Source organism: Spinacia oleracea, chromosome 1, assembly GCF_020520425.1.
Source record: "Spinacia oleracea cultivar Varoflay chromosome 1, BTI_SOV_V1, whole genome shotgun sequence".
Classification (NCBI taxonomy): domain Eukaryota; kingdom Viridiplantae; phylum Streptophyta; class Magnoliopsida; order Caryophyllales; family Amaranthaceae; genus Spinacia; species Spinacia oleracea.
The window spans coordinates 60,998,896-61,023,984 of NC_079487.1; the positions used below are offsets into that span (position 1 = coordinate 60,998,896).

The 25,089-nt window shown below is 35.2% G+C and overlaps 1 protein-coding gene across 2 annotated transcripts; it reads right to left on the reverse strand.

Annotated features, from left to right (window-relative positions):
* Positions 1-893: 893 nt before the first annotated feature.
* Positions 894-25,089, reverse strand: LOC110803819 (inositol hexakisphosphate and diphosphoinositol-pentakisphosphate kinase VIP2). Of its 2 annotated transcripts, none has more exons than XM_022009349.2 (30): positions 24,676-25,089; positions 24,439-24,498; positions 24,272-24,318; positions 21,183-21,266; positions 20,561-20,624; positions 20,183-20,336; positions 18,764-18,834; positions 18,084-18,188; positions 16,304-16,396; positions 14,591-14,665; positions 14,364-14,449; positions 13,343-13,549; positions 12,891-12,990; positions 12,744-12,814; positions 10,208-10,289; positions 9,318-9,476; positions 9,147-9,189; positions 8,275-8,357; positions 8,098-8,160; positions 7,938-8,012; positions 7,238-7,363; positions 6,098-6,339; positions 5,798-5,842; positions 5,164-5,230; positions 4,673-4,744; positions 3,347-3,648; positions 3,161-3,218; positions 2,835-3,002; positions 2,065-2,139; positions 894-1,313 (listed from the first exon to the last, which is right to left on the reverse strand). In XM_022009349.2, the coding sequence occupies exons 1-30, from the start codon at positions 24,775-24,777 to the stop codon at positions 1,050-1,052; spliced, it is 3,243 nt and encodes a 1,080-aa protein (XP_021865041.1). In that variant the 5' UTR covers positions 24,778-25,089; the 3' UTR covers positions 894-1,049. The 2 variants fall into 2 exon arrangements, with proteins under 2 accessions (XP_021865041.1, XP_021865040.1); XM_022009348.2 differs by having other exon boundaries at positions 24,658-25,069.

Consider the following 25,089-nt stretch of genomic DNA (forward strand, 5'->3'; position numbering starts at 1 on the left):
TATTTTTTATTGTTGGTTAAATAAGGGAGTGGAAGTGGGTTGTTTCCTATGGTTAACTTCCTAAGGGTTTTTATCATATTTTGAATTTTGCAAATGATGGATAATGGTTTTTGGAGGGAGTGAATGAGAAAGCTGATTGAGGTTTTGGAAGCCTCACAATAGCCACTGACATTTTTATTATTATATAGGATTAATATAGGATGAGAGTAACTTTGTTCCCGATCCAACACCAAATCGCCAATTAAAATGGGTACCATAGCAAAATCACGAATTAAAATGGTGGTTTTGCAGGGGTAACTCGCCATTTCAATTGGAGATTTTTGTATGATATATTTCCACTTTGGATACTGGCTAAAAAGACATATCATCAATTTTAGATACCTAAAATAAGTTAGAAGTATTACATTGCCATTTGAATTAGCAATTTAAGCCTCTTACATCAGTCAACTCACTAGCGATATAGTAGTCTAAATCGCTAATTCGATTGACGATTAAGTGCCGACTCAAAGAAAGTAGATTTGCATTCTTTGTTGAGGTAGACGATAGACTGAGAATTTATTGAAAACAGACATTTTTTTTTTAATTTTCCATCTACAAACATTTAAGCCAAAAAGTGTATCAAATACCCCTCAATTTAAATTTCCAATACAAATACACATATATTTGCATTTTATTCAACCAGATATAACTTTTTTTTTAGGAAATAGATACTTTGTAATAACTTACTTAATTCTATTTATTTTGACCAAATGAGTTTGAAGATCACAATTAAAACATGCCTTAGTTACAAGAAGAAAATTTGAACTTCAGAGGTACTTGCAAGACGATAACTTTTGAAAAATTGTAAATGGTAGTCAAACGATAATCAAAATGCAGCAGTTAAACACCGGAAATCAGGAATGTTCCTTCACTTTAATACACAAACTCGTAATTTTTACCAGTACAAAAGTTGGGAAATAACGATGAAAAAATTGAAATTAATGAGATAAAAAAACGAAAACAGGGCCAAAATTGATATTCACAATAGAGGTCATGTTCAAAATACAAGGTCACTTGCCATTGCCATGGGAGTGCTTATTGAAAGGCCAAAAATTCACAAGGCGCTCAAGAACAGCAGAGGATTTGGAGAAGTAACCGGTGAAGCCTATAGGCGTTATAGGGGGTGGGAAATCTTCAGCAGGCATTGCAAATGGGCACAACATATCCTCCATCTTATCAAAAGTCAAACAGGATCCTACTTCTTGTAGTCTCTCGGGACCCATGATTGGTAAAGTATGCTCCTGATGCAACCAATTGGCTTCACTGTCTTTATTCTGTAAAGAAACAGAAAACATGCATGAGGCTCACAAATGGGACATACAAAATCTCACTCATTAAGAACTTTAGTGAAATCCTTTTTTGAGTCTTCTTCAGCATAAGTATTAAGCACACCAGAGTAAATATTTCCTCTTAACAGTAATCTCTTTGGAAAATGCTAAATTATAGTACTGCCTCTGGCCCAATGATATTGTTAACCTTTTTTTTTTTTTTTTTGGGTTGTCTCATTCTGATTTTCTCCAGTTGATAAAATGCATATGTACCAATCATTTTACACCATTCCACTTATCACTGTACGCCTACACGCAACTATTGCCTAATGTAATTGTACACACAATAATTATTATCACCCAAGCAAAATATATCTTGGGATGGAGACCGGAATAGACTATATAACACGGATTAAAGGTGGAAAGTTCTTTGATTCCGAATCACTATACAAATTCTCAAGGTAAAACAATGTCTTGGATATACGGAGGGGAGAACTGGCCTTTAACAACCATTGAACACTAGTCCCTACTCCTTAGGCATCGATATGAGATGAAGGAAACATACAACTTTGTGCTGATGGGAATTAACTTCTTTCTAAAGGATGAAAGAGAATAAGGCTCAAAATTAGACCATGGAAGTTGAAGTTCAATTACTAACACCTTTGAGCACTAATATATTTAACACCCTAGAAGTACCACATTTTCTATAAAAGGCAAATAATAATTTGGAACACAATTATAAATTACGAGTTGTTACCTCTAAGGGCGAGAGATCAGCACCACGACTAAAAGTCAATTCCATGCGAAACCTTTTCGGATCGTCTTGAGCTACCTGCAAGACCATTTTCAACATCATTCATTGGCCATGCTGTTGGAAATTATGTTTCTATACATACATCCTCACACTCATAAATCCAAGCATTATATAGGATCAAAATTATCAGAAGCCACATCAATGACATCACTATACAGCATACACTTAAATAAAGCCCTGACTCTGTCAAACAATCTGAAGTTCATAGAATTTTCAAATGTGCCTTAAATTCAAGTAGAAACAGAACAGAACAAATACTGCAGTCAATATGAAACAGCTTCACCGTGGGAAAGCACTGGATTGTCACATGCAACCAAGAAAAGGGTAACCCCATAAATAGAACATTAGAATTTTTTTTATTGTAGTGCTAATCATTAAATTCAAGAATGCATCTGAGAACAGGTATAACCGTCCAAATAATTGACCATTGATGGAGGGCTCTGCCCTTTTCTAGTCACTAACAAATTAAAATTGCAAGGATCCACATTGAAACAGGGCGAAATTGCAGTCTTCAGGAAAAGGTCACCCAAATGCGTACTAACACAAAAACATAAGATCCATTCTTATTTACTAAAAAACAAGGAAGCTGAATGAAGATAGAAGAATGTTTCTATCAATTTATCATGTGCTTAATTCCTTTTTCATTCATTTCATAATATCCGCTTCATCATCAACTTTTGTTCAAAAAGAAGAACAAGAAGCACGTTGCTAACCTCTATGTTCTCGAACATCCTCAATACTATGTAACTCATGTAGTCAAGCTCCTTAGTTTTGAACAGCCGCTCCAGAGCACTGAGACAAACAAGGCCCTCCTCTCCTTGTAATGATTCATCCAAATTACAATAACGAAGGACATTCATTAAAGAATGAATATGAGATTCCTGTCAATACACAGAATTACAGAACCTACATAAGCATCATGACTGAAAATGAGCTCCACATTTTATCATAATAGTATAAACTATAAAGAAAACTGATTAGTGCTAAATCACCCAGCTGCTGATCTTGATTGGAGCTGATGCGCAAAAAAGATACTAACCGATGTAAAATACAGTCGAGTCTTGACATGCCGTTCTGGTGTCCTTACATTAGCATACCTGATAGAAGATTCCAACGTATCATATTATTAGAGGCGAGATAGGAAAAGAATTTTGCCTGTAAGTGAAAAGCATAATCTATTGAAAGAAAATCGAAGGGATGACAATAATAATAAAAAAAAACGCACTTTGGATCCAAGCGGTATTCAGTCTCCTTTTCATCATCATCTTCGTGATCAATTGAAATATCAGTAGCACTAGATCTCCTTGTATCTTCATTCTTTGAGTGTGTTTTTGATCGAGTATTAGTATCTTCTTTCTTGCCAGATTTAGTATGCTGGGTATCATTACTCGATCGAATATTAGAATCTTCTTTTTTGCCAGATTTAGTAAGCTGCGTATCATTACTCTTCAGTTCAGCAACATTTATAGCTTCTTCCCGAGTATTCCTCAAATCTATCAATATTTTACCCAACAAACGACGTGCAATCTGCATTCAAGCACAAGACAATAACTTTTTTAGCCTGTAAAATAGTCCATTGATCCCCGTTTATCTTGTACAGATTTCCCAAAGCCCATAAGAAATAGGATGGTTTGCTTCATCAGTATACATTTTATGTTTGCATATAATTTCCTCTTTCACTAATAGAAAATTGAAAACTGTACATATCTCTTGCATTCGTTCGTTTTCTATGATTAGTAATCAACTACTCCCTCTGTATTTTAAAAAGAGATACACTTTCCTTAAACGGCTGTATTTTAAAAAGAGATACACTTTCCTTTTTGACATGTTTTGGTCCCCACTTCCATTATATTAATATTTTTCTCTTTCTTGTGGTCCCACTCCCCACACTTACTCACATCATCTTTTTACTATAATAAATAATTCACCCACTACCCCACTTTCATCTTATTTTAATAAATTCAACTCACTCTCCTAAAACTATGTGCCGGTCAAAGTGTATCTCTTTTTAAAATACGGAGGGAGTAGCAATGAAATTTTTTCTACAGTTCCATTTTTGCACAATAGTCTTATTAACAAGGTTCTGGAATGAAGTTAAGAATGCAGACATAAAGCATAAGCAAGCTACCTAAAGATTTCAGTTAACGGAATGGATAGATTGCAATCCTTAGTTATCGGCAAATGTCAATTGTTTTAATCAAGTTCTTTCAATTTTATCCTTAATGCTATTACATTTACTCCGGAAAGGAAATGTCACTTGAAAAAATGCAACTTATTGTCACCAGGCAGTAAAACGGCACTGGAATTACTTAGCACACTTTTTGACAAAACTACATATACTCCCATAGTACTTGCCTGATAGAAATATTACAGGACATCTATGTCACTAGAATGCTAAAGCTTGAAGTAGTCAAGATATAAGGCATAAGCTCAAGCGAAGTTTAACCAAATGGTAACAAACCACAGTCCTCAAACTAAAATGGATTTATTTTCTAGGTAAAGCATAAGATGGAATACAATAAGGTTAAAATTACAAGTCTAGTCAAAATACCTTTGAACCAATTTTCAGCTTCTGCTTGGGATTGATCCCATACTCATTAGGGATAACACCATCAGCAAGTAACTAGAACCACAAACATAGATAAGTCAGAATAACTAAGGCAGTTGAGCGAAGATGACATTGGTATAGCCTAACCACTTGCCTATCAGTTATATATAAAGCGCAAAGGAACAATGTCTCAAATAGTTATAAATTAGCACTCAAGAAACTAGCAAACGAGCATATTGGAAAATCTGCAGACACTGCATAAGGGACTGGGCTATTGTGTGAAAAAGCAATTATATCTCATTACAAAAAAAAAAAATTAGAAAAAAAATAAAACAAGTAAACTAAGTTCTAACCAATATTAAAATTTAACAACACCGCAATAAATAATCATGTTAGTTTTGTAGGAAGGACAGATGAACACAGTCTTAGTATAGTCTGGAACATGGAGTATTGCAAAACTAATCAGAAGCTAAATTGAGACCAATTCCACATACCTTACCAACATTGAAGAGCTCACCCAAGTCTTCAAGATTGAGGTGAGCATTGTGTAAGAGGTCATATCTGTCAAATGGAGAACCAACTATCTTAGTTGATGCTGGCATGTCAAATAGCACAAAGCATCATTTAACAAGGAGAGAACATCATGCAATATTTAAATGTTCTGGCTGCATCAATGCAGGCGTCATGTATCACCCAACATTCACAAGGAGGATCAAGAATCAAGCACACAGTTGGATATGCGAACTATGCAAGGAATGACTTTCACCAATTCCGCAGTGACATGATAAAAACCTAGTTGGTTCGACTGATCAACATAGTATCATCTTGACACCAGAAATGGATCAAACTGGGATGCAGTATGTAATGACAGTTTGCATGTTCTGTTTGCTATAGATGGATCCCATTCGAAATTGAACATGCACAAAATGAGTGCCATATTAATGTTTTGACAGGGGATGGATTTTACAAATAAAAACTCTCACAAGACCTTCTATGTCAAGTTGACAAGGAAATCAATTAAAGCTTCAAAAGTAATATCCATTGCCATACAAACCATCATATCAGCTGATAGTCATGTATAGTTCTAAGTTTCTAACAGGAGACAAGGTTTACAACTGGAATACTTACTTGCATGAGTCGTACACATCTGGAATCTGAGTAATATCATATCTCCTGCAAGATGATTAGATGTCAGTGTAATTCCCATAAAACAAAAACTTCCATTTTCAAACAAAAAAAAGTTTAAATGTCAAAACGGACAACTCAGAACCTATAGGCAAGTTCAGAAAAAATGTCACATGGATATGTCTAAACCTCCAGTTCTAGACTTCTGATCCTTGTAAGTTTTCTTCCTAGATTCCATTGAAATCTCATAACTTAACCTAATAAACCAACTTCATTTGCCAACTTGTGGATGCAAACACTTACGCTTTTCGTACATTATACAAGTCTCTTTCCAGTTTTCTCCATCGGGCATACATAAGAAGGAATCCTTCATTGCCACAAGGTAATCCGGCGGCAATCCGATCAACATCAATATTGGTCTTTCCCAGAGCCTTAGCTTGATCATATGGAGGGAAGACATCGTAGGAACTTTTTTCTGCAAGTTTTTCATCTTCATCTTTAGCTAGAAGCCTCACTTGTTCAGTAACCTTCTTAGTTAACTCCACCTAGACAGCCAGGATTCAGCCAAAGGAGTAAGAGAAATTTATGATCAGATTCAGATGCATGAAAAAGTAATACACATAAAGATTCAAGCATTTGATGAAAAATTCTCTTCACAATCAACCCAGAACAGGATTTATATTATGCAATTAACAATGAATTTTCGCATATCAAGTAAACATAGCCACACTGCATTACATTGATCCAAATCATGTGTTCGACTTCTTCATTCTATTGTTTTCTAAGCATTAAGCCATGATCCCATGAGTTATCATATGCCAAGTACAAGACACTTAATTCTTATGTGAACCACATAATTCGTAAAATGGAGCATATCTCAGTTAATAAACCAAATAGTTTGATGTACCATTCAACCAAGAATCAGAGTTACTGAAAAGGAAATACTTATGTAAGGTATAATAACATTATCATTTAATCCTACTCGTCTTTTATAGGAAGAAATTAAGAAAATTGACATGTATACTTCCAAAATCATCTACTCAAGTATCCCTTCACAATTTCACATACATAGTCAAATATTAGATGTTCCTAATTTAGATACAGCTAGAACTACTTCAAAAATCAACTCCTCTAATATCGCATATATGCAGTCAAATATCAGATGTCCTAACTTAAACACAATTAGAACACATAAAAATATAAAAGCTGATATTCCAAAGGCGTGGGAACTCCCCTCAGACAATCCTTGGGAGAAGAAAAAAAACAGTAGGTGTGAATTATGAAGAAATTACAAAGAATAAGAGCATTATCAGGGAACTCCTAGGTTTTTCCAACAAAGCACATTTGTTATCAATAGGAATGACAGAACCATAATCCTAAAGCTAAGAAACAAACGTGAAATAGGAAAAAATAAGTCCATCAGATTAGGTATCATATGTATACCAATTTAGGTAGGTACTCGGATGCATTAGGAGAGAGTCCAGCTCCATCAACCATCCACGGACATTCAGGTGATCCATTATTGTGGGAAGTCGGTGCTCCTGAAGTTATAATCTCATTCAACCTTGCCTGTATTAGAGGTTACTCAAATGAATACACATGAACCACAATGTAATATATCAGAAATACATCATAGTAAAGAACTACCTCTGCAGTACACAAAATAAGCAAATACTAAGGCGAATTACAAATAAGTCAGTAAGTGCCGGAAGGTTCCATTATATTCCATGCAAGCCTTGATTATCAGATCTAGGGTTTTAAAATAAAAACTCTATATCTTGAAGAATGTTAAAAACGACTTCTTCAAGTAAAGGCCAAAATTATTGCTCCTCTGTTGGTCAACCAGAAATCAAAGAAGACCAGTGGTTTTTCTCTCTCACACGTCCAACCAGTATTCGTGTTCGCAACAAGGTGGGTCCTATGGACACCGCCACACCGGTATGATTGGTTTAACTAAATTGACTAATGAGCATAACAAAATTCTAAAATCTCTGCAGGAGAAAACAACACTCACTCAACCAAACGATATATTAGCCTTAAAACAAAAGTATTCATGGCAACCAAAAGTAGACAATATTTGGAGACATCCGAAATTACAAGTCAAACTATTTATTCGGGAAATGGGATAAGATTCGAATAAAACCTTTGCTTGCTCCATCTCAATGCTAGCATTATCAAGTCCATCTAACATTGAAGAGTCTTTACTCACAAGTGAAACCTGTGATAGTAAATGTCAACTTCCACATAGTGTCATAAAACAAATAGACCTTGAAATAGTTGGTTAAAGAAGGAACATGACATACAAGAATTGGGGTGAGTTGCCCTTCTAAGTCAAGTAGACCTTTGGCAAAAGCAGCTGCTGACATCTGGCATCAATAATGCAACTACTACTTCAGTTTAGCGTTACTTGAGCAGTGGGTTCACCAGTAAAAGAGAGTCAAAGTTAACAATGTTGGGTCAGCAAGACCAAAAAAGCTCACCTGCACACGGCCTTCATCAGAGCTGTATATCTTTAGATCATGTCGATAAGTGCTATGGAGGCGGAGAAGACCTGTGCCTTCACCTACAACATTCCAAATTAATTTTATTACAGAATGTCATTCCATCAAAAGAAAATGCAGCGCCTACAAACAATCCCAGATCTTCAAACAAGGAACTTTACCATTATGCTGATGCAGCAATGCTTATACTATGATTTGAAAGCACATTTCATAAGTTTCACAACCCAATTGAAGACGCAAATTTTAACTAAAAAAAGTTCTAACAAATTATTAAAATAATAACTACCATAGTTCTAAGATATCCAGAGTCCAGACTACCGATTTAATTATTTAAAAATAAAAACCAAGAAATTCAGAAAAATTGTAGATGGCAAGTGAGTGTTTAATCGGGGTTGGCTAGGTAAATTCAGTTTGGAATCTCCATGTTCAGATGAGGAGCTGTTCATGTCTGGGTTGGGAACTTGTGGAATTGTATTTCACCCCAATTTAGTCATTGAATTTCTCAGACAATGCCAATGGCCTTTATATTTTCAAAACAATTACACCTAAAGAAAAAAGAAAATGTATCATACTAGACGGTAATATGTTTTTTTATACCCCAGGGGACTAAAAAGGAAATTTTGCTACAATGAACATATAGATGAAAAGCTAGATATCAAAAATTCAAAAGAAAATGGAAAAGGAACAGACTTTTGACAGGTCATGCAAGATTATAATCCCAAACAAAGTACAGAACGAAAAAAATGAAAGGACAGCGAAATCATAATCACAGAACAAGGATATAAAGATTTAATGAAACAAGGTCAGATAATAGGAGAAACCAAAGGCAGTAAATGTGGGATCTAAGGTACCTGGATACATATTATTCCGAAAATATCGACCAAGCTCTTCAGCCTGTCACAGAAGGACAAGTACATTATAATAATATGTCAAAATTCAAACCACTAATGATAGCCTTTTCATGACAAGTAGGCTAACCCAACACACATAAATGTTCTTTGTGGAAAGATATAATATCTAACCTGCTTTCTTCCGGCATGTGTCAAAACACCTCCATATTTCAGGACCATTAAAGCTTCAACAGGTCTTTCTTCCTCACTTTCACCATTATTTTTGTGAACCTTTTCCCACTTCAAGGGTTTTAGTTGGACCTTTCTATATATACCAGAGAAATGCCCTCCCTGGAAACCAAAGTATCAAGAACAATCAACCTTGATTCTGTTCTAGTAAAATCAATACAAAATATGTAACTAGGAAACAAGGTTTTCTCTACCAAATAAAGTCTTCCTAAGAGACATCCACTATTAATATGAGTTACAAGATCTAAAATGTTGATATTCAAGATGTTGAAACATTGTTGACGGGACCTTACACAATTAAGAAACCCCATTTTAATTATCATATATTGGAAATATGTAACTAGGAAACAAGGTTTTCTCTACCAAATAAAGTCTTCCTAAGAGACATCCACTATTAATATGAGTTACAAGATCTAAAATGTTGATATTCAAGATGTTGAAACATTGTTGACGGGACCTTACACAATTAAGAAACCCCATTTTAATGATCATATATTGGAAAAATCATCTGAACAGACAGCACGTCCATAGAATCATTGTAGCTTTCAGAACAGGCACTGCGCACCGCACTAAAATGAGACAATTACAACACTCCCAACAGGGTGACACCCCTTGGCGTATGATAAAATCCATTTAAATGATTCTATATAAACAAAATGGAAATACGATGAGCAGGAAGGTCTAGCAACTCAGCCTATGTGATCATATCATCAAAGTGAGTAAGATTAGCACGTCTCAGTTTATACGGTAAAAGAAGATGAACACCTACACCACACAAAAAGGGCTGTTACAAGATTGCTGATAACTCAATTCAAAAATAAAAAAGAAATCACCTCCTCCAGCACTGCTTTGACTTGACGAAGTTTTTCAGCATGCTCAATATCTTCTGCCTCACTATCACTCTCTCTGTCAGGTCTGCAGAACAAGTGAAAGTAGATTAAACTGAGTTTGAAAGGATGTTAAACTTGAGAACTCATGAAAAGAACATATTGCCCAAAAATCAAGCTCCAACCTTGGACAACAAATGGGCAAACTTGAAATGTAGAAAACTAGAAACAGTAGCATACTTCAATCTACATGTAACATAGGTTACTGAGAAAACAAGAATCAAAAGCTCACAACAATGCCAATTTGGTATTTTATTCTCCAGTATGAGAAATAAACCCTTATAGTAAATTATGATCCTTCCCTGCTCTATCAGGAAAGGAAATTAAACATGGATGTCCCAAGGCGTCTCTTGCGTAAACAGCACAAAATATACTATATAATTTCTTTGTCATATGCCTACTACGGAGTGAACGGAGTTTCTAAGCAATCATGGAAACCACAGGTTTCGGGTTGAGATGAAAATTGGAATCGCAGACACAAGACTTCAGTCATAATCTTTGCAGGGAATACTCTATATCAAATAGTTTGGTCAGTGAAGACTGAAGAGGTCTCAGACTCTACCTTATTCAGAGAGGGGAAAAGGCTTTTACATGGACAATGGCAATAGATAATCTAAATACGACAATAATAATGGAAAAATGTTACAGTAAGCATTAAAGTAATTCTCAGACAAGAAACATACACATCATCTCTGTAAGCGTCATAAATTACTTGAGGTAATAGGGATAGGGTGGATACTTCCAGTATCTATGGTGGTGAACTTACAGGTTCCCAGCAAAGGATGACGCCTAAAGTGGAGTGTAAAATCTTCGGCATTCAGCCAGTTTAACAATTTTATCAATGTTGTAACTGGAATGCAACATGTTTTCAAAGTATGGTCTCTTAATATGCCTCTGCAGTGTACAGACTCGTTTCTTAGCCTCTCTTTCGGCGACATAGATGGGAAATCCTGAAATGTATGTGTATGATATAGAGCGTGAGACACACTTTTAGAAGACATGCAACACCCACATGGACCCTGTCAATAGGTCCATAACGCTGATTGGTGAATCAGCGACTCTTACTGTGCACTGGAATTGGATACTGAAGTCCTCAATGATCAATCACTGGACAGTGACTCAGTGAGCATTAAAGATCAACTGCTGGACAAAAGGTGAATTTACTGAGGTGCTCAGGCAAGTGTTGAAATTTCCGTCGCTTTTAGTAAGAAAGAGAGATATTACATAGTGTGTCATCTGATTGGCCCATTAAGTAAAACATGGAGTTGACAACAGTAGGTTAGATGTAATTGGGCACACAAATACAACATTCGCCAGAGAGAGGTTCAGAGAAAAAAAGAATCAGTGATGTAATATTTAAGTTGGTTTTACAATTAGCGAAATGGTCAAGTATTGTACTCAAAATGTTCTCATGTCAAATTTTATTTCCATCATATCCTCTAACAAGGATAACCCCTTTACCTTTTGAGGAGGAAAGTCTGAAAAACAACTTGGTCTAGAAAATGAGATAAGATGATCTGAGCCTGTGATACACACAAGATTATGAAATGCGTCGGAAATGACAGATAATTGTCTATGAAAGAAGATGTGGGCTGTACAAGAAATGTTTTGGTGAATAAATAAGTGCATTAAATAATTGGTAAGTAACTTCAAATGTTCCAGCAAAACAAATATGTGGTTTACTACAAAACATTTACAGCCTATTGAAGTAACTACACTGCAATTACTGGGATGTGTTTGTATTATGTACTTATATATTAGATAATAATGGCAGAGAGCATGCCATGATAATAATTGCAGGAATGTTGTCTTCGTTGAACATTTCAACACAACTTTAACCCATACCAAGGACCAAATAAAGTCCAAGAGTGTAAATTGAGCTGACAGAAAACTAAATGAATTTTAAACTGAACTGAACTAAACTGAAATACTGGATTGACTGAAACCTGTATAAATATATTGATAAGTACACCCCAAGTTGATAGTGTGCAAACAGAACTACAGACAACTTGGACTGTCAAGTTAGCGTTTCCATGTTTGATGGGAGGAAGTTTGACAGATATCTTACCCAACAGGCCTAGGGGGGGGGGGGACTGAAAACTGAGATTACGGCAGGAGAGACAAATGGAAAACAGAAAGCTTCCGTCCACTCTTTTCAATAAGGCAGCTATAAATAGAGAAATATATTTGGTGGGATGGCGTGTGCTTCTACTTTGTTTTCCCTTTTCTTGGAAGTCTGGGTCTTTTTAGGAGTCTCCAAACTGGTGTAGAATAATAAGGCTATAGTTGCTTTCCCCTCAAAAAAAAGATTAAGGCTATAGTGGCTTATATTTGGAGTTTTCCAAGCCTGCTTATGGCAGAAAATTAACTAGGTTGTGACCGTCAATTGTCCCATGAATATGATAAATTTCACAATCTCAGAGAATGTAGAAACTGAAACCAACAAGTGTTCTCCCCAGAGAACTGTTTCGAATATGTGTACCTGGAACGAGGAACAAGAGCCCTGGTGGCATCTAGTAGATCTTGTAACTGTACTGCACTTTTCAGTTTTGTCTGGAGGTAGAGAAAGAATTAGCCTTTAAACTGATAAAAATGAACCAAAAACCTAGTAGTCAAGACATGCAAAAACCTCTGCTCTTGGCCTTCCTCCATTGTACTTCAGCATCAAATTCAACAATTTTTCCTCTGTGACCTTCAACTTCACCTTCTGTTTGGGAGTTCTATCACCACTACACCAGCCAATGACATTAATTAGAAGACATAAAAGAGAAGTGACTATACTTGTTCATGTAAATGAAAGGTGGAAGGGAAGAACGAGGAAAATAAGGGACCAACTAAAATCAGCAAAGAAGAGAAAATCCTTTCTTATGTTTGGTAGTATCGAATGCACGTTTATCTCTACACAACGAAATAATTAAAAAAGAAAAATATTTTCCTTCGTGTAAATCAGGAAAATGACGAGGCAAACGGAACTGTTCCAAGAGCTCCAAATAGCTACACATACTCCCCATATATAGCATCATCTTTTAGGGTATTCTAAATGTGCCACTAAAAAAACATGGCGAAGGGAAGTAGCCTTACTGCCGAAGTACAGCAATTACACATCGTAACTCTTCTGACTGCCCAAACGTTCCAATAATTCCACTCCCCTGGCGTGTAAGTCCTTCTGAAGCATTGACTGGTTCATGGACCTTCCATGGTAAAGTTGGAGGAATGGTAGTAGATAGATGTGGAGCTTTTGCATCTAAAAACATCTTCCTCAATACACAAGCAGCATCATCATAATACCTACCGTAGAAAGTACACAATATCATTAAAAATAAAATAAATAAAAAACCAAATTATTAAGAGACCAGCAGGCTCCAAATCCACAGTGCTGCAATATCATATAGAAAAATTATCACGAAAAGAAAACAATTTAGATAAATCAAAAAAGAGAAATCAATCCCACTAGTCACCAAATTAGTTGTTCCAAAGTGAGAACGTAAATATGCTTCAGGAAAGCAAGTTCTCCAAAGACAGAGATGTAGCTGTAGCTTGTCATGTAGCCGACGTCTCTTATAACAACTAACCGACCACAATTCATAAACCACAGTAACAACCTCAATTCCCAATCTCAGATGAGCATTACCCTTTGTAGTAAGTAATCCCTGGAACAACCACATCCAGAACTTAAAATATAACACTCAAAAAGAAATCCTTCTTTACATAGTTGGATAAATCATATTACTTTAACTTGAACTTAAAAGCTCATGACATACACAACTCTCTAGTGCAATTTTTCATGTTATTGATTCAAACAAGTCTCAATTATCCAAAGTCCTACAACTTCAGAGTGTTAAAGGGTCTAATATTATTACTTGATGTGACATGCAGAGACCAAGTAACATAGCGAGAAAGTTGACTTTCAAGTTATTTCTCAACCAGTTATAAACTAAAGGCCTATTTTAGGAACATGTAATTATAGTACGAACTGAAGACCTAGACATAGAAAACATGGCGAAGAACAGTGAGCAGCCTTATCATTATATCATATACAGAAACAAGAAAAAATATTACATTCCAAAGAACTTAAAAATAAAATAAGAATTTGAAGTAGTACTTGTGGGAATTTTTAACGAAACTCCATCCATTCACATCGCAAACATACGACCGACCCCCACATCGAAGCAAATCAAATCCACAAACCTGTGATAAATGTGAACGAGAACAAATATCAATGAAAAGAACTCTGGAAGGCTGGACTTTTCAGAGAACAGTACGACCTGGCTAGCCTAGAACATGGAAGTAAAAACTAAATTGCAAATAGAGGAAATCTACGATACATACCCCTTGTCTAAATGCAATGCAGACTTCTCTTGCCATTTGTTTCTCTCCAGGGGTGAGAAGAACAGGATACCTCACCTGCAGGAAAATAGAACTCCCGTCAATTCTACCTCAAGTAAACATGGCCAAGAAAACAACACATCACAAATGAAGAGAATAACATACTCAACCAAAGGCATTTACAAGAAATAATAAATAACTACTCTGTATAACAGATAATAGCTATTGCAGGGTGGTAATTAATGCATAAACTTTAGTGCCAAGCTCTATTATGCTCATCTTGTTTTACACACCTTCATGTCCTCTTTAGGCTATGTTTGGCAACAGTAACTGAACTGGAGGTAAAACTGATTAAAAAATCAAACGTTAATAGCTAAAACTAACAAGCTGCTGAAACTGATAAGATAGCTGTATAAATTACTTGTTCGGCAGAAGCTAAAATATTCTAAGTAACTTTTTTGAATAATTTAAAAACAAAACAGTAAAGATAGATGAAGTGGTAAGTTTAACATCTCAATTTAAGTCTATTTCAGCACCTTAAGTATGATTTAAGGTGCCAAATAACTTTACATATTTAAGATGTCTTAAGACTTCAACACCTTACCATTTAAGGAAGATAGAGCGGGTTATCAAATTTTTCTATATTTCAATTTTTTCTCAGAAGTACAAATACTTCACGAAGTATATAAATTCTACATCACTAAAATGTGATTCAATTAACCACTGGTAATAAAAGTAGAATAACTGAATAATTGTTAACTTTAATGCTGCATAAAAAATATAAAAGATCATTTTTTTTAAGAAAAAAGTCTATCAAGAAAAAGAGAAGTACAGAAACGGGACAAGGTGTCGACGAACTGCGAGTCTTGGCCATGATACTTTGACTATTGGTGCCAGACAAAAGTATGTCTCCAAAGCGTTAATCAACATAGTGGAATGGGAGGAACAATTGCATGTTACAACAACAACAACAAAGCCTTAGTCCCAAAATGATAGGAACAATTGCATGTTAGTGGGAAAAAAAATGGAGTGCTAAGGAACCATACTCTCGTCATAAACCTATGTTAAGTGAGTAAATAAGTTGAATGAAGACCATCACCTATTCTCTATTCATTCTGATCACTTAGCACAAGGCTAAGTACCTCTGATAAACACAAGTTGTTCTTCACTTCTTCGTTTATGCACACTCCATCTGAATGGATGTATGATGCACTAAATTGCCTTACAATCCAAGTTCAAAAAATGAAATAGAAAAGTGTAGAAAGGACTAACAGACACTTCGTATTAAACAGCAAATGTTTCCTATTTTGTGCTTATTTACTTGTTCCATTTTCTTTTTATTTGGTTTCTGTTTCCAGAATCAAAAGAAAGAAAAGTTCAAAGGAACAATCATGATATATTTCACAAATACTCAGCTATTGGATTAACTAAGTTGGCATCAACTAGTGATCTTTAAACTGTAGTTCAATCATGGCATCAACTAGTGATCTTTAAACTGTAGTTCAATCATCAGTTCCTTTACATCCATCCCATAGTCAATCTCTGATAAGAGAAAACATTTAAAAATGGAGAACAATGAATTATGACAAAGGATAACAATTAGGACACTCATAAAATTAAAGGTCTGCTTAGACGTGTAGTAACCAGGAAGAAGGAATTACAGAAAATAGGGAACAACTGAGCACATCAGTGAAATGTTAGGCAATGGATACATACTTCTTTCCCATCTGGATTTCTCATTACAACGCCATCAACCACGGGAGACTTCCTTGCTTCAGCATGAGCATAGTCCGGACCAACTGTGTATACCTATGAACACCAGCAGGGAAGCAAACTGCACACTTTTAGTTACAGGGATGGAAAAGAAAGCTTATTATATATCACAAGGAAATATAAATGTCAGATGAGATAGAGAGCATTCCCTCCATTTCTATTTGTTCTTCTTGTATTCGGTTAATGAAATTTCAAAAAGTTATTCCAATTTGAAATTATTTTCAAATATGCTTGTGGTCAATGATCTGCGCACTTTCTTCTCATTGGATCTCTCAATTAATGCCCGCCTTTTTGCTTCTTAATCCATGTGATATAATGGTAAAGCGAGGAAACTTATTTTTTTTTCTTTAAATAATTTCTCTCTTCAAATACACTCCCTCTCTCCTCCTCCTCTTTGGTTTCTCCCCTTTTCCCAAATGGAAAGAACAAAAATAAACGGAGGGAGTATCACACAGGTAAAGAAAAAAAATGAGGAGCAAGACACTAGTAATATTTTAATACCAGAAAAGTCATCTTACTATTGCAGTTTAAGGAGAGGGCTGCAGAGAAAACTCAACTAATTCAAGGAGGAGCTTGGTTAAGGGGTCTACAAGAAAGGGGAAGAGAATAAGCACCCTTGTTTTGATGCTTTCACACAGTGGAACCCATGAACACTACAGCCAATCCCCACTACCTCACTGTCAGCCTTACCACCCACAAACCCTTCGTTATCCCTTTCCTTTCCTCTCTTTCTTGACTCATTCTGTATCTTTAAATTGATCCAAACAGCCCCTAAAAGTTTCCATTGGGGATAATTGGAGAATTTTTTGGTAACAATGTAACATCTTATAACAGGACTCAAGACATGTATCTCTAGACGTAGGAACCCATATTAAGGCCTAGCATTAGACCACAGTACACATAGGAAATACGCAACATGAGCACAGAATAATGGGATAAAATAAACATTACTAAGTTAAGGCACAAGAGAGAGAATGATTACTCGCCTCTTAGAACTGCAAGTTCAGTAAAATAGCTATCCTCTATTACTAAAACCAGTAAGATATGCATGATATTACTGTAAAAGGTGGAGTAAGAAAACATTTTTGCCACATTACAGCAATCGTAGTGAATCATCCACTCAACCCCTAACACCTAAAACTGGGAGAAAAAGATAATACATAGTAACACAATCTTATGAATAAACCTTATGAATTTTCATTGACCTTATGAATCAATCTAATGAGTAAAACAAGATAATGCCAATCTGTGAAGCCTCTGGCTATAACATCCTTTTAAACAATGTAATTTATTCTTCTTGTCTTATGATGCTAAAGTTGTATGGTAACCTGTAACCCCACAAAGCCACCTGAAAACTCTGTAAATTGTGGCACCCTGGCGGCATCAATTGTATGCAAAATAACAGTGATTTCCAATATGCTTCATACCAAGGTAGAAATTTATAATTGACATAATAGTCTTCCCATGTTCTGAATAACAAGATACTGAAAAATACTTTATAAACTACCTAAATGCAATTCTAAGGATACTAAAACAGAAAATGAACCTTCACTTCTCAAAATTATAATTACTACTTGTGGATAGTCACATAATAATCTATTCTATGACAATAAATGTATTTAACTATGTACATGCGCAACAAGATCAGTAAAACCATTGGAATAAACTTCAGAAAACTAAATGCACGGCTAGGCAAGTTTTTTGCTGTTGTTTGTTAACCCACCTTAACATCTGTTCCACCTGTGTGCATGAATTCTTCATATATATACGAGCTATCACGTCTCACATTTCGGACATCGGGATGGAACTCACTGGAACGATTCCCAACCTAAACAATACCAAAACAAATAAGTATCATCATAAACTATTTGACAATACCAGCCTACCTGGATAATACGAAGTAACATATTCCTTTTACCGCTTTAACAATTCAGATATTTGACAATTATAATTGCCAGCCATGTATCTGATAATCATCTGTTTCATCTCTACTTTCCATCACTATAAAAAAAAATTAAAAAATACAAGTCTTGAGGTATCCAAGGAAGACTTTTAGCCAACCATTCATGGATCCACCGATCAAATGTTTGATTCTTTGAAAGTATCGTGATATATACCTTGACACTTCGACATAGACATGGACACTGACACTTCATTTTGGTCTAAAATCAAGAAATGTTACACAATTTAGCCGTGTTGGACACTTGGACTCGTACCCGAGTCTGAGTAACATAGATCATGATCATCCAATAAGAATGCTTTCACTTTTCACAAATTTGTTGATCAGAAGACCTATTAATTCTAACAATCAATTCATTTGGACCGTGTCCTAGTAACCTATATGTGATCTTAAGCTGAATTCATAAAGAAGAGGACCAAATGCCATGAAATTAAATAGACCACCTTTCGGAATAGCTCCTTCATACCCCCACCGGCAGAACTGGGATAATATATCATTACGCTGTGATTATCACCTAATTATATGCAAATAAAAACTGTTAGCATAATATTACTTTGAGAAATAGTTAATTATACAAGTATACAACACTATCAACTAAAGGAGGCGCATATCTCTGAATCATTCACAGAGGTTTCCATAAATAAAAGAATATTTTGATAATAACCACTCATTAAAGGAGGAAATATTATCATAACCACCCCTAACTATAATTTTTGTAACTAACCACCCTTGAGACTTATTTCGTCTTCTCATAGTCACCCTGGATTCAAGGGGTGCCTATGAGAAGATGGAATAAGATTGAAGAGCGGTTGAATATAATCATTACGTTAAGGTATGGTTATATGAATAACATCTCCAGGTTATCCACTTACAGGTGATTGACTGAAGAAAAAACGAAAATAGAAGTTCCTAGATACTAAAACAAGTTTAAAAAAATTTTAAAAAAAGAAAAAAAAAAGGGGGGAGAAACAGATAAGCAAGATGATAACAAAATTCAATGAACTTGAACACAAATGAGAGAATAGAACTTTTTTGGATGTTCCGCTGAGTCTCTAAATCATTTAAAAACTAAAATAGCATTCTTAACTACAATCACTTAATCTTGAAGCAATTAATGATTGGGGCGCCCTTTTCAGTCTTTTTTCTTCGGTGGAAAAAACAAATATCAAGGAGTTGAGCAGAATGATTGCAGAAGTCCTATACAAAGATGCTACACTTGGAAACAATATCAGGAGATCATTAAAAGTTGGAGTGAAAGGTCTGGAACAGCGGAAGAAAATTATGAGATGATATGCCATATTTCGTATCAACTTCAAGGAGTCGAAATTCCAGACTCCTTCACCTGAATTGGATTCATACATCCTCGATACCAGCTTGAAAAGTTACCATGAGCTTACTTTCATGAGCTTCATGAGTAAGCTAATTAAGTTCAACTCCAGTTCTCCATGTAAGCTAATTTAATGCTATATCCCTACACAACTGGACCATAAACTTAAATTCTGGATCCAAAGTAGCCAAACAATAAAGTTGCAAATATCTTCAACAAGGCTCCACTGTCATGTCATCCTATAAAGATCCTATAACAGGTCACCAAATACTCCACAAAAAGTAACCACTCCCCCAAACAGGTCACTCATAAAAGTCACTTCATGTTCCATAAAACATAATCATCAAATTTAACAAAAACATTTTGGTAAATGAAAGAAAAAATAAAACAATGAACACAATATATAACAAGAAAAATAATTATGAAAACTATAATATTCTATTGACTTGAAGAAAAAAAAAAAAAAGAGTCCAACTATGAACAAAAGAAAAAGAACCCCTACACGCCAAAGTACACAAACAATTAACTGGCTTACCATCAACAGGTTTCTCCACAAACGGCTTCGAGAAACGCTCACCATGGACTTCTACAAAATCATCATCTTCAGAAAAATAATCCACTTCTTGAAATGGAAATTCTCTATTCACAAGAGCATATCTAGGAACAGGAATACCAAACATCTCCAGACGCTAACATATGCAAAACAAGGAAAGACAGCATCAATCCACAGCAATAAGCCTAACTGATCCTAGTGCAAATGACACCTGCACTGCTTTTGATTTATTCTTAAGTTTTAGTTTTTAGCATAGAAATGAATACCAAAAAATCCATAAAAACAGACAGTGTGAATGTTAATATATTTTCCGTCTCCATTAACAACATATGATGGCTTATTTAACATTGTAATACATACATCATACACCTTCCTTCTGTCGTGCAGCAAGTGTTGTGGCTCCAGTTCGTTGATCAAAAAGGGCCTAAAACACAATAAAAACTCTCAGAACAAAAGCATATATACTACATCCTATATACAAGACAAGAGAAGAAATTGTTTGAATGCATGAAAGATTAATTAGCAAAAATAAGCATGCTCTTAGCAATTAAATATACTCTAACCACAATATAATGCAACTACTGCACCTACCCATACTCGCATAAGGAATGCTATGAGGTTATAGAATGTAGGGATCTTAACGCAAATTTTGGCATGAAAGGTCCCACATGGTCGTCAAAGGTAGTGCTTCTCTACTTGAAAACAAGTGTCTTAATTAATGAGGTTACTGTAGTGGGAGCGAAAACTAAGTAAAAAAACATCCATATGGGACATTTCATGCCAAATTCCACCCAAAAAACAAGAGCATTCCCCTAACTCATTATCATAAGCCATCAAATCTAGTCAGCTATAACAGAACGATCATTACAAACAATAACAGTTTATCTTAACACAAAACGCAAGGCATCCATGAAATAGTTAACTAAACAGTTCGCAATGATGAGAGACGAAGGAAAGAGATCATGGAAAGTTAGGAACTTACTTTCTTAAAGCTGCATAAGACTCAACCTTTTCAAGAGGATAGCCAGTCGAATAGAAAGCTATAAGACAGTCGCACAGAGGCCAACTGCATAAGAATATACATCAGTGATAAAATAAGATAAAAATAATAAACTTCGTAATAGTGGTGCTATAGATGCTAGAGATAATGAGATTAGTAAAATTAATTATTGCAAGATACAAACAGAAATATATTTGAGAATGAAAAGGCCATATGTGAACTAATAGCAATCGTTAATCAAATCCAAGAGGCCATGGAACGACCATAACAGGCATTGCCAATCTGGAGGATTTCCTATTATCTTTTTCTAAAAATGCAAACAATTCAACAATTTTTTTGGATCGCATTCATTTTCCGTACCATTTACAAAAAATACGGCATACAGGTAAGTGTTGCTGTTCATAGAAATATTAAAGAGATAACTAAGTAAGAAGTAATTATGTTGGCGAATTTTCATCAGAGTTCTCCTTATTTATGTTGCTACAATAATGTAGGAAAACGGTAAGTACCCAGCAAACTAAAATGAACAAGATTTTTAAATTTTAGAGGGGGGGGTTGATATCGTAGAAGGATAAAATAAATCCTTACCAAAAATATTCAATCTTTAATGCACGTATTACCTCTTCCAAAACTACTCCGTATGACCCAAGGAAAACATTAACTCCACTGCCAAATAGTCTTAAAAATACTCCCAAAACATTTTTAAAACTAGAAATAAACTGTAAACACATCAGAAATTAGTACTAAATTACTAATCATAACATCTCTACTTAGCATCGGTGTATCACTAGCCAATGAAAGTATGTGAACCAGAAATACTTATGCAATAAAATAAAATAAAAAAATCAATGGTGCATAAAGTGCGCTCCCTCCAGACCTTAATCTCAGTATATTTTTGTCTTTCTTTTTAGTCCCAAAAAGTTTCCACCCTTCTATTTCGAGCTAGAAATCATTATTCAGTCTTCATCGGTTCATCTGAATGCTTTCTCTTACTTTATTTTCTTATCGACCTTAAATTTTTTTTTATTCTGCATCTATAAATACTTTTAAATCTTCAAACCCACCCCAATGTAAAATTCATTTAGGGACTGACAGAAAGGGAGTAGTATATATTCCTCTATCTGATGTACAATATATGTACAATGGTTCAACAATTTAGATCTTGTAAGTACAAACTCAGACGATGCTCGATAGCTATCATGCTCACTAAGAGTACCGAGTTCAATTACTTGTACTGTTGACCCTAAAGTTTTGATGATGACAAAGCAAACTCCTGACAATTGGTTAAGTTATGTTGCATAATAGGTTCCGAGATCCTTAGAGGGATAATGCTAAGTTAAGGAGATCTTGGGTTGGATAAACTAAGCAACGTGGAATATAAGCAAGTAATTGATCCATGTCAGACACTACATTGAAGAAATAATCATTAAGCAAGGCGAGATCCTTAGGCGAGTTCCTAAGGCGAGATCCTCATATATTATGTGGATCCTCGACGTTCCAGAGAAGGAACAAATTGGGAAGTCTTCGAGTGAAGCTTCTAAAGGTGCAACATGAAGACTACAACATATGAGTTTATGTTTTAGGATTTATGTAAGTATTTAATAAGGTTTATAAGTAATTTGGTATGAAAGGGACATAGTATTTTGGTACGTTTTAAATGAAATATGTTAACTGTAATTATAAAAGAGTTTTAACTTGGAAAATCTTTTTAATAAATAAAATGAATTTAATTAATAAATGAAACATAGGATTCTGATTTATTCTCCTTGTTTCTCAAGTAAAAGATTTTCCATGTTCCTTGAAACTCTCCCCACGTATTTCTGTTTAACGTACATTTAGTGTTTTGATTTGGTCTCCCTTGTTTCTCTCCAACTATGCCCATGTTACTGAGCAGTAACTATTAGTGGGAAGTTGAGGAGAACATGGGTACCCAACCCTAAATAAACTCTCCTATAAAAGGAGAAGAGTTTTAGCTTTTCAAAACACACAACTGATCTTTGTAAAATATATCTTAAGAGCTTAAACGTTTTAAAAGAGAATCAGTTTTCAAAAGAGTGTCCCTTGAGTTCCTTATTACTTTGAGCTTTATTACGTACTAGAATCTATCTATCATATTGTATTTTGGGTTTAAGGATTGAGTGATCCTTGAGTGACTTAGAGTTAAGTCAAAGAGAGAAAGAGCGACTAAGAGTTTAGTCAAAGAGAAAAACTGTGACTTAGAGTTAAGTCAAAGAGAAAAGGAGCGACTTAGAGTTAAGAGAGAGAAAGAGTAGCACAGTAATCGAAGGGGATTGCTGTGGGGAACTCGTGTTCGAGAGGAACTCGAGTTAAAGAGTGTATTTGTAATAGAGTTATTGCATTAATACAAAAGAGTAGTGAGGTTCTTCTTGATTAGGGTCAAGAAGGTTCCTCCGTTTTATATCTTTCTTCGCTCATTGTTCTCAGTCTCTTTATTGTTTAAATTCCGCAAGAAACTTACTCAAGTTCCCAAGAAACAATTCACCCCCCCTCTTGTCAAGTGTTCCTACTGAACTATCATGTACATCGACACCCAATATTTGACTACTAGTGCATAACAACCCGGTGCAAAATATTCGTAATCGCCTACTGCATAACACCCAGTGTAAAATTCATTTAAGGACGGACGGAGTAGTATATTCTTCCATCTCATGCACAAATATAAAATGGTACAAAAAGTTACCTGCTGTTAGTACAGAGTTGGACGATGCTCGATAGCTATCATGCTCACTAATAGTACATCCACACTCGATATTTGACTACTATTTAACAATAATTTACAAACCAGTCAACCACGTAATATTCATGTATCAACTACACCAACTGTTATTTTCCCAGGTCAACTTCAAATACGGAGTAGCTACGATTAACAAATAATAACGGCCACCGATTCAATATTCCCCTTTTTCTATTCTTTACCCTCAAAAAGAAAAAAGAAACTCAATCAAAAGCAAAAAGCTCATAGTAAATGAACCTAAAAGCAAACAGCTAAACAATATAGTCGCACTTTTCAGAATATTACTGGATTCTACCAGAAAAGGTGTGATATGTACCTCTCAATTGGATCTTCAAGTATTACTTTGTCGCCAAAAAGTATTACCTAGAAACAGAGCAAATAAATACGGATTAAACTATTAAAAAAAAAAAAAAAAACTGTACTCCATGTAATCGTAATCAATGAATATGCGTAAATTCACAAAAACAAATGTTCCAAAAATACCTCAAATTCGCCAAATGCGTCCAATCTCTCCAGTATTTGCTTCATCGGAGCCGAAGATGCCTACAGATTATTATTTTTTCAAATATTTTTTTCCAAAAATCAAATGTTCAACAATTAGACGAACGCGATTTTTGAAACAATTAACAAAAAAAAATATTGCAAAAAATGTGATTATGATTCTGGCAAGGGGAGGGACTGGAAAAACAAAGCAGAAACAACCTCAAAATCACATTTCACCTTCTTTTCCATCACACAAACACCAAGTTTAATCTTCCAATCCACATCTTCGCCACCGGCGCCGCCGCCATTATCCACCTTCGGCGACGAACCCACCGCCATTTCTCTATCTCTCTGACCAAGTTTCTCTCTCTTCGGACGCTATAATTCAATCAGAAATGAGAAAATATGGGAGGTGTCACCGCCAAGTTTTTTGGGGTTTGCAGTATTTATATGTATATGATGATGAGGATTATAAAAGCAAGAGGAGAGAGAAGAAAAAGTGGAGATTGGGGAAGAAGAAGTCCGAGTTAAAATTTAAAAGGAAAAAAAAAAAAGGGAAAGAAACGCTTGAAGTTTTCGTTACTTGAAAAAAGGCAGAGTATCACGCGTTGGCACTGCAGAACAGACAGTAATTATTGTATGCTATTCGAC

Excerpts from the sequence above, each read along its gene's own strand:
- LOC110803819 (XM_022009348.2), bottom strand. The coding sequence starts at position 24,777 with ATGGCGGTGGGTTCGTCGCCGAAGGTGGATAATGGCGGCGGCGCCGGT. Across the intron at positions 24,319-24,438 it reads ACGCATTTGGCGAATTTGAG|GTAATACTTTTTGGCGACAA; the intron begins GTATTTTTGGAA and ends CTCTGTTTCTAG. Across the intron at positions 14,666-16,303 it reads GAAATCCAGATGGGAAAGAA|GTGAGGTATCCTGTTCTTCT; the intron begins GTATGTATCCAT and ends ATTTTCCTGCAG.